The sequence below is a fragment of the Coregonus clupeaformis genome, chromosome 16, assembly GCF_020615455.1.
Source record: "Coregonus clupeaformis isolate EN_2021a chromosome 16, ASM2061545v1, whole genome shotgun sequence".
NCBI lineage: Eukaryota > Metazoa > Chordata > Actinopteri > Salmoniformes > Salmonidae > Coregonus > Coregonus clupeaformis.
The window spans coordinates 30,980,511-30,989,400 of NC_059207.1; the positions used below are offsets into that span (position 1 = coordinate 30,980,511).

General features: G+C 46.1%; 2 protein-coding genes across 3 annotated transcripts in view; both read left to right on the top strand.

Moving 5' to 3' along the window:
- LOC121584909 (protein phosphatase Slingshot homolog 1-like) overlaps positions 1 to 2,872 on the top strand; it is a 45,194-nt gene extending 42,322 nt beyond the window's left edge. For both annotated transcript variants that reach the window (XM_041901154.2, XM_041901155.2), the window contains exons 13-15: positions 1,312 to 1,512; positions 1,697 to 2,414; positions 2,570 to 2,872. In XM_041901154.2, coding sequence (XP_041757088.2) covers positions 1,312 to 1,512; positions 1,697 to 2,414; positions 2,570 to 2,872 — 1,222 coding nt within the window. The remainder of the gene's footprint in view (positions 1 to 1,311; positions 1,513 to 1,696; positions 2,415 to 2,569) is intronic.
- Positions 2,792 to 6,669, top strand: LOC123492724 (protein phosphatase Slingshot homolog 1-like). The gene has a single exon (XM_045225662.1). It carries the CDS (start codon positions 2,884 to 2,886, stop codon positions 3,688 to 3,690), a length of 807 nt encoding a protein of 268 aa, XP_045081597.1. The 5' UTR covers positions 2,792 to 2,883; the 3' UTR covers positions 3,691 to 6,669.
- The last annotated feature ends 2,221 nt before the right edge of the window (positions 6,670 to 8,890 follow it).

The following is an 8,890-nucleotide window of genomic DNA, read 5'->3' on the forward strand; positions in this document are numbered from 1 at the left end:
AGGCCTACCTTCAAACTCAGTGCCTCTTTGCTTGACATCATGGGGAAATGAAAAGAAATCAGCCAAGACCTCAGGAAAAAAATTATAGACCTCCACAAGTCTGGTTCATCCTTGGGAGCAATTTCCAAACGCCTGAAGGTACCACGTTCATCTGTACAAACAATAGTACGCAAGTATAAACACCATGGGACCACTCAGCCGTCATACCGCTCAGGAAGGAGACGCGTTCTGTCTCCTAGAGATGAACGTACTTTGGTGCGAAAAATGCAAATCAATCCCAGAACAACAGCAAAGGACCTTGTGAAGATGCTGGAGGAAACCGGTACAAAAGTATCTATATCCACAGTAAAACGAGTCCTATATCGACATAACCTGAAAGGCCGCTCAGCAAGGAAGAAGCCACTGCTCCAAAACCGCCATAAAAAAGCCAGACTATGGTTTGCTTCTGCACATGGGGACAAAGATCGTACTTTTTGGAGAAATGTCCTCTGGTCTGATGAAACAAAAATATTACTGTTTGGCCATAATGGCCATCGTTATGTTTGGCGGAAAAGGGGATGGCTTGCAAGCCGAAGAACACCATCCCAACCGTGAAGCACGGGGGTGGCAGCATGATGCTGTGGGGGTGCTTTGCTGCTGGAGGGACTGCCCTTCACAAAATAGATGGCATCATGAGGAAGGAAAATTATTTGGATATATTGAAGCAACATCTCAAGACATCAGTCAGGAAGTTAAAGCTTGGTCACAAATGGGTCTTCCAAATGGACAATGACCCCAAGCATACTTCCAAAGTTGTGGCAAAATGTCTTAAGGACAACAAAGTCAAGGTATTGGAGTGGCCATCACAAAGCCCTGACCTCAATCCTATAGAAAATGTGTGGGCAGAACTGAAAAGGTGTGTGCGAGCAAGGAGGCCTACAAACCTGACTCAGTTACACCAGCTCTGTCAGGAGGAATGGGCCAAAATTCACCCAACTTATTGTGGGAAGCTTGTGGAAGACTAGCCGAAACGTTTGACCCAAGTTAAACAATTTAAAGGCAATGCTACCAAATACTAATTGAGTGTATGTAAACTTCTGACCCACTGGGAATGTGATGAAAGCTGAAATAAATCATTCTCTCTACTATTATTCTGACATTTAACATTCTTAAAATAAAGTGGTGATCCTAACTGACCTAAGACAGGGAATTTTTACTAGGATTAAATGTGAAGAATTGTGAAAAACTGAGTTTAAATGTATTTGGCTAAGGTGTATGTAAACTTCTGACTTCAACTGTACTTTTGCATTCATGGTGTGTTAACCCTACCAGGAAGAACCACTCCAAGTGTCTGGTCCACTGTAAGATGGGCGTCAGCCGCTCGGCCTCCACCGTTATTGCTTACGCCATGAAGGAGTATGGTTGGTCGCTGGAGAAGGCATACAACTTTGTCAAGCAGAAGAGGAGCATCACACGGCCCAACACAGGCTTCATGAGACAGCTGGCTGAGTACGAGGGCATCCTGGACGCCAGGTACAGTCACACTCGACTACACCCTCTGTAATTACCATAGCCCAGATCAACTAGGGTAGCCCAACAAGGGATCAAAGCACTGAAATAGTGCTGTAGGTTATAGATTTTGCTGTATGTTCTATGTGTATTATTTGAGCATATCTCCCATGCTCCTCCTTACCCCCCCTCTTTTGTCCACTTCCAGTAAGCAGCGTCACAACAAGCTGTGGCGTCCTGACCGCCCCGACCCAGACTGTGACCTCCCTGAGGGCCAGCAGGCCCAGTGCTGTGGGGGGGAGGACCCAGGTAACCGGACCCCTGAGCCGGGGTTGTCCCCCTGCTATGAGGAGGCTCTTGGGGAGAAGGGGGCTGCATGTCCCCTTTCCCCCTGCAGGATGATCAGTCTGGAGGTGGACCCCGCCTACAACAACTACTACTTCCGCAGGCTGTCTGACTCGGCCCTGGACAGTGACCCCTCCACGCCTGTCCGCGCCCCGCACCTCCTGGACGTGGAGCGGGTCTTCATAGAGATAGAGGACGTGGAGCGGGACGCCCTGTTGGATGACGAGGCCTTTGAGGGGCGAGAGGGCCTGCCGCTGCCACACTTTGGGCTGGCTGGGGAGGGGACGGCGGCCCAGACCTCTTGCCGAGGACAAGAGCCCCTGGAGGAGCTGCGCCTGCGTCTGGAGTTCAGCACCGTAGAGGAGGAGGACGAGGAGGAGGTTCAGAAAGATGAGGCAGAGATGGAGGCATTAGCACCGCCAGGAGGAAGAGGGGAGAGTGCAGGAGAAGGTGATGGTGAAGGAGAGGTGGAGATGGTTCAGGAAGAGGAGGGAGAGAAGGAGGGCAATGGGCTGGACCTGGTAACCCTGAACCAGAACTCCAACAATAACAACCACTTTAATACCCTGTCCAGACTCAATGTAAGTGGGAGCGGTTTTCATTATGGTGTCTTCTGTCTCTGTAATATATAACCAATTCAGATGTATATGTAATAGCTCATAATAAATAGATAACTTAACTACTAAAGAGTAATGATTATTCTATGTTTCTGACTTCTTGTTTCCCCTCTGTTTAGGACACTGCTCCTTCCAAACCCGCTCACCCAGTCAAGCCTTCAGCCCTCTCTCGATCAGACAACAAGCCCAGCCATAAAATGGATTCACTAGCCCAGGACGCTGATCACTGCCTTAACCCCACACCCCTCCCCAGTGTCTCTGTGGAGGTCCCCAGTGCCACGCTCCCTCTCCCCCCACCTCCCCCGACACACCCTGTTCCCCCAGCCTGCTGCACCCCTGTGGCCCTCTGTGTGACTGTGCCAACTGTGCTGCCCCGCCCTCTACACCTCTACCTGATGCCCAGGACTCCCCCTGCTCTCTGACATCTGAGGACATGGCTGATGTTCTGGAGGGGGAGGCCGAGGGTGAGGAAGGGAAGCTTTTAGGGGTCTCTGAGCCTTTCCCTGTCCCAGAGCTGCTGGGACTGAGCCTGGAGGAGAAGAGGCCGGCAGTGGCCTGCTACGTGGCCCAGCAGCAGGAGACTCTAGTGCAGCTACAGAGGTCAGGGCTGGTCCGCCGGAGGGCAGAGAGGCTGGAGAGGCTGTCAGGTCTGTCCCAGGAGGGGCTTCATCCCCTGGAGCCTCTAGACAGCCCCCACTCAGGAGCCAGGGAGGGCCACAGCCCTGTGGAGGTGGAGTTCTCAGCCTTCCCAGAAGACTTCCCCAAGTCCTCCACGCCATGCCTAGTGCCCCTAGAGCTGCTGGTGGTTCCTCTGACTAACGAGGCCCTGCTGGGTGCAGTGGGGTCTGGGGGGCTGACGCCCACCTCCTCCCCCCATGGCTCCACACTGACACGTAGCTCCAGCAGTGACAGCATCCGCAGCGTCAGGGGCAAACCCGGCCTGGTGCGACAGAGGGCTCAGGAGATCGAGACCCGCATGCGGCTGGCCGGCCTCACCGTGCCCTCAAGCCTCAAACGCTCCAACTCACTGGCCAAACTGGGAAGCCTCAACTTCTCCGCTGAAGACCTGTGCTCCGTCTGCTCCTCGGATGCAGGCACCCTCCTGCTCCTCTCTCTTTCCCCAGAGCCAGGCCAAGAAAGGGAGTGCCCCACCACCTCCATCTCTTCCTCCACCCAGCCCAGAGCACACAGGGACCAGACCACCCCAGAGAGAGCACTGTCCGGGGGTCCCAGGAGCTGACAGGAAGGATGGAGGGACACTCCTCCACCCATCCATCCATCCCCCACTCTGAGCTGGGGAGGGTCACACAGATTTTGGAGAGGGGAGAGGGACAGTCTTAAAAAACAAATGTGTATATAGAATTATACATGTATGAATAAACATTTGAATAATATAAATATATATTAATATAAATCCACATCATATTTAAGGAAAAATAAACAGAATCCAAATATGATACCATAATCCAGATGGTATCTTGGTTAAAGGCTGTTCTTGCATGGAGCGCAATGAATGTGTGTGCAAAGATGAACCTCATACAGAAGACCTGGTCTCCCATCGGACTTAAAAAAGTGGTTTTCATTTCTGGTCCTTTCTATCTGTCGAGAGATCAGAGTTACAGCTTCATCATTATCATATCATCATCATCATCATCATCGGTATGCTAAAACGTTTTCTTCCTCTTTTCACCTCAGTGTTAATGACTATCCGTTACAGGTTGGAGGTTGTTACCAACGATGTGATATTCGAAATGTATTTTAAAAATCATACAAGCATAGAATCTAGCTCCTCTGCTTCTGAGCCTGCGTTGTATTTTGGTATTTGCATAAAAAAGTTAATCAAACAGATTATTTTGGGATGAGACAAATATATGTTAGAAATAATTTTCAAACAATTCAGATCCCAAAATAATAGAATACAAAAAACAAAAAGACCATAGCCCCCTCCTGCAAGTACAGCAGTGGGATTCCACTTCTGTATCAAAAGTAATTCCTTCATCCTAGTCCCCTCCATTTCTGACGCTTTCATGCTATAATGTCCTCCAAGCTTCCAACATGTCCCTGTGTCAAAACGTCCAGATATCATTCCAAGAATCTTCTGGGACCATTCTACCTCTGTGACACCACAGTGATGTGGTGCTTTTAATTTTGTTCAAGTAGTTCTATAGACCCCGCTCTTGTCAGGTGAGAGGTTCACATGCTGTATCATTGAGATCCTATATCTCTACGGGCTGTATGTTGTATCTATATATGATCTCTATGGGTTGTATGTTGTATGCAGGGTAGTCCGTAGTTGTCTGGTTTATAGTCTTAATAGGGTTGTCTGCTGAGCCCCCCATACCTGGACACTCACCTGAGATTCAGCAACAGTAGAGTACAGTGGGAATGATATGATGACACAGCCAAAGGGGCTGGAGAAACCATTCCCTTAACAAATCTTGCTGTTCCTTTCTGCCCTCCCTTCCCAACATGGATTAGCCTGTGTCTAAGCCTGGGTTTACCTGTGTAGTTGTACAGGTCCTTTCTGAGACTGGCTACACTGAACGCTAATCTTATTAGGGGTTCAAGTAGCGAAGCTGCGAGAAACCCTATTGAATTTGTTGGCGTTCATTGTTATACTGGTTCTTTCCGCAATGAAAATTAACATGTAAATTCCTGTGTCATTGTTATACCGGTTCTTTCCGCAATGAAAATTAACATGTCAATTCCTGTGTGATGGTAAGGCTGAGGAGGGTGCAACTTGGCATGATGGTAAAGGCCCATAGTCCACACCATCTCATGCAATGCCACGCCAGGGCCTCATGGTGGCGCTATATCAAGCGATTGAAATTGCACATTTTGAAAGGTCATGCCCCTCACCCCATGTGACAAAGAGTCCTGAAATTCAGTACATAGGTTTCTCTCCTCACAAGGAACACATTTTCCTCAAGATCCCATAAGGTCCGCTATGATGGATTTTCCGCCGTTTAGAATTTTGTGAAAAACACAAATTAAATCTCCTCCGGAACCACTGAGCCGATCTGGATGAAACTTGATATATAGCGTGTGTGGACCAAGGTCTCTCAACGCAATATTTTCCTGGCTAGCATCTCAAAGAACATGGACCAATAAACATTCAAATGGGGGTGACCTGCCACATAAATGCATATAAATCTGACACGGTTATTCGTATTGTAACAACATGTTCAAAACACTGTTGGGACTTAACGTATGCAAGCACATTCAGATCGACCACACGGTGAGTCTAGCTAACCTGTAGAGTATGGTTCTGTTTGGCTGCATTGGGGCACTGTTGGACATGAAAAATAATACATGCAAGCTTTGGCTTAGAGCGGCTATATTGTTTGAGATAGAGTCTTATTTGAAGACGTGTCTATAGATGCTAAATACCATATTTGGTGCTGATCGGTCCAGCGGTTCTGGAGAAGAAGACGTTTATGGTAGTCAACATTTGAAAAGGTCCAAAGTACATCAAAAGCATATTGCATGATCTGTTGGATTTTGAGTTCTGATATTTGGCAAGCGTGGTAAGGAAGGAGTACAGAAGTGACTCGCCCTAGGGCGACGTGTTTAATTTGTCCTGATGGTGGCGCTGTGGGGACATAGCTTGAACCCCGGCATGGCTGCTTGCGGCTATATTTTAAACAGCTCTTGGTCAGGTTTATAAGTTGAGCAGGGAACTCACAGGATTCTCCCCCTCTAACTTCTTTTTGATCCACGCTTGTCTGTAATCATGTCCTTTATTTTATCTGAGAACTGAGTTGCGCTGCAGAATTTAATTTGTGAGCAGTTGCATTGGGAGTTGTACAAAGTCTTCTTTAGGTTCCAGAGAATGTTTTTCTCTGATCTTCCTCTGAGGGTCACACAATTCCTTATGCATGAGGTCACAAGAGCCATGATGTGTCATTTCACTTCCATCATTCTTCTTTCTCTACCTCTTCCTGTATCACTACTGCTGTCCTGAAAGTGTCCAACTAACTATTCAACTTCTATGTCGCCCAATTCATTCCACTCAGCTTGTCTTCATCTATAAGTGAAAAGAATAGAGGTTATTTATGCAACATCTTGCTACTTTGTCATATGTTTTTTTTTACAGAAATGTTGCAGTCAAATATTTTCTTTCAAATTATTTTATAAGTTCAGTGTTTGTGCATGGGAGTGGTTACATGGTTACTGTGAACTATTTATGAGAAGTGAAAATAAACTTTAAACACATGAATAGGTTCATATTGCACATGCATTTCTCCCACACGTATGAGAGCACATGAAGTATGTACTGTATGTTAATATGTATGTACAGTAGTTGATGACGTTACAGAAGATACTGCTGTATAGCACTGTATGTATGTGTCTGGTAATATGGAGAGCACAGACTTAGTTCTTCCCTATGACTCCAGTTCCTGTGCGGAGACACACACTGTTAGTGCAAGCAGTGACCTTCCAGTTTTAATCAGTTATACTGTGTGTGTGTGTGTGTGTGTGTGTGTGTGTATGTATGTATGTATGTATGTATGTACATATGCTATTTTATTGAAATGCCGTGTCAGAGATGCCTGTTTTATTTTGTTTTTTGAAAAGATTTTGGTTCTATTGGTCACAACCCAAACAGCCACTTACCGCTGAAATCTTGACTTCAAACAAAGTGTTCAATTAGCTGGCACATTGCCTCTGTCTACCCACAGTTCTCCCCAAAGAATGTAAGAGAGGTGCTGTGCCACCTTGTGGACTAGCTGCGCCACTATGTAATATTTAGTTTTTAAGTAAAACAATTTTAAAAACATAGTACTTTATTTGTTATCATACAGTGGGGGAAAAAAGTATTTAGTCAGCCACCAATTGTGCAAGTTCTCCCACTTAAAAATATGAGAGAGGCCTGTAATTTTCATCATAGGTACACGTCAACTATGACAGACAAAATGAGGGGGAAAAAATCCAGAAAATCACATTGTAGGATTTTTTATGAATTTATTTGCAAATTATGGTGGAAAATAAGTATTTGGTCAATAACAAAAGTTTCTCAATACTTTGTTATATACCCTTTGTTGGCAATGACACAGGTCAAACGTTTTCTGTAAGTCTTCACAAGGTTTTCACACACTGTTGCTGGTATTTTGGCCCATTCCTCCATGCAGATCTCCTCTAGAGCAGTGATGTTTTGGGGCTGTCCCTGGGCAACACAGACTTTCAACTCCCTCCAAAGATTTTCAATGGGGTTGAGATCTGGAGACTGGCTAGGCTACTCCAGGACCTTGAAATGCATCTTACGAAGCCACTCCTTCGTTGCCCGGGCGGTGTGTTTGGGATCATTGTCATGCTGAAAGACCAAGCCACGTTTCATCTTCAATGCCCTTGCTGATGGAAGGAGGTTTTCACTCAAAATCTCACGATACATGGCCCCATTCATTCTTTCCTTTACACGGATCAGTCGTCCTGGTCCCTTTGCAGAATAACAGCCCCAAAGCATGAGGTTTCCACCCCCATGCTTCACAGTAGGTATGGTGTTCTTTGGATGCAACTCAGCATTCTTTGTCCTCCAAACACGACGAGTTGAGTTTTTACCAAAAAGTTATATTTTGGTTTCATCTGACCATATGACATTCTCCCAATCCTCTTCTGGATCATCCAAATGCACTCTAGCAAACTTCAGATGGGCCTGGACATGTACTGGCTTAAGTAGGGGGACACGTCTGGCACTGCAGGATTTGAGTCCCTGGCGGCGTAGTGTGTTACTGATGGTAGGTTTTGTTACTTTGGTCCCAGCTCTCTGCAGGTTATTCACTAGGTCCCCCCGTGTGGTTCTGGGATTTTTGCTCACCGCTCTTGTGATCATTTTGACCCCACGGGGTGAGATCTTGTGTGGAGCCCCAGATCGAGGGAGATTATCAGTGGTCTTGTATGTCTTCCATTTCCTAATAATTGCTCCCACAGTTGATTTCTTCAAACCAAGCTGCTTACCTATTGCAGATTCAGTCTTCCCAGCCTGGTGCAGGTCTTCAATTTTGTTTCTGGTGTCCTTTGACAGCTCTTTGGTCTTGGCCATAGTGGAGTTTGGAGTGTGACTGTTTGAGGTTGTGGACAGGTGTCTTTTATACTGATAACAAGTTCAAACAGGTGCCATTAATACAGGTAACGAGTGGAGGACAGAGGAGCCTCTTAAAGAAGAAGTTACAGGTCTGTGAGAGCCAGAAATCTTGCTTGTTTGTAGGTGACCAAATACTTATTTTCCACCATAATTTGCAAATAAATTCATAAAAAATCCTACAATGTGATTTTCTGGATTTTTTTTCCTCAATTTGTCTGTCATAGTTGACGTGTACCTATGATGAAAATTACAGGCCTCTCTCATATTTTTAAGTGGGAGAACTTGCACAATTGGTGGCTGACTAAATACTTTTTTCCCACACTGTATATGATTTTTCTTTGCTCTAGATCGCAGGAAA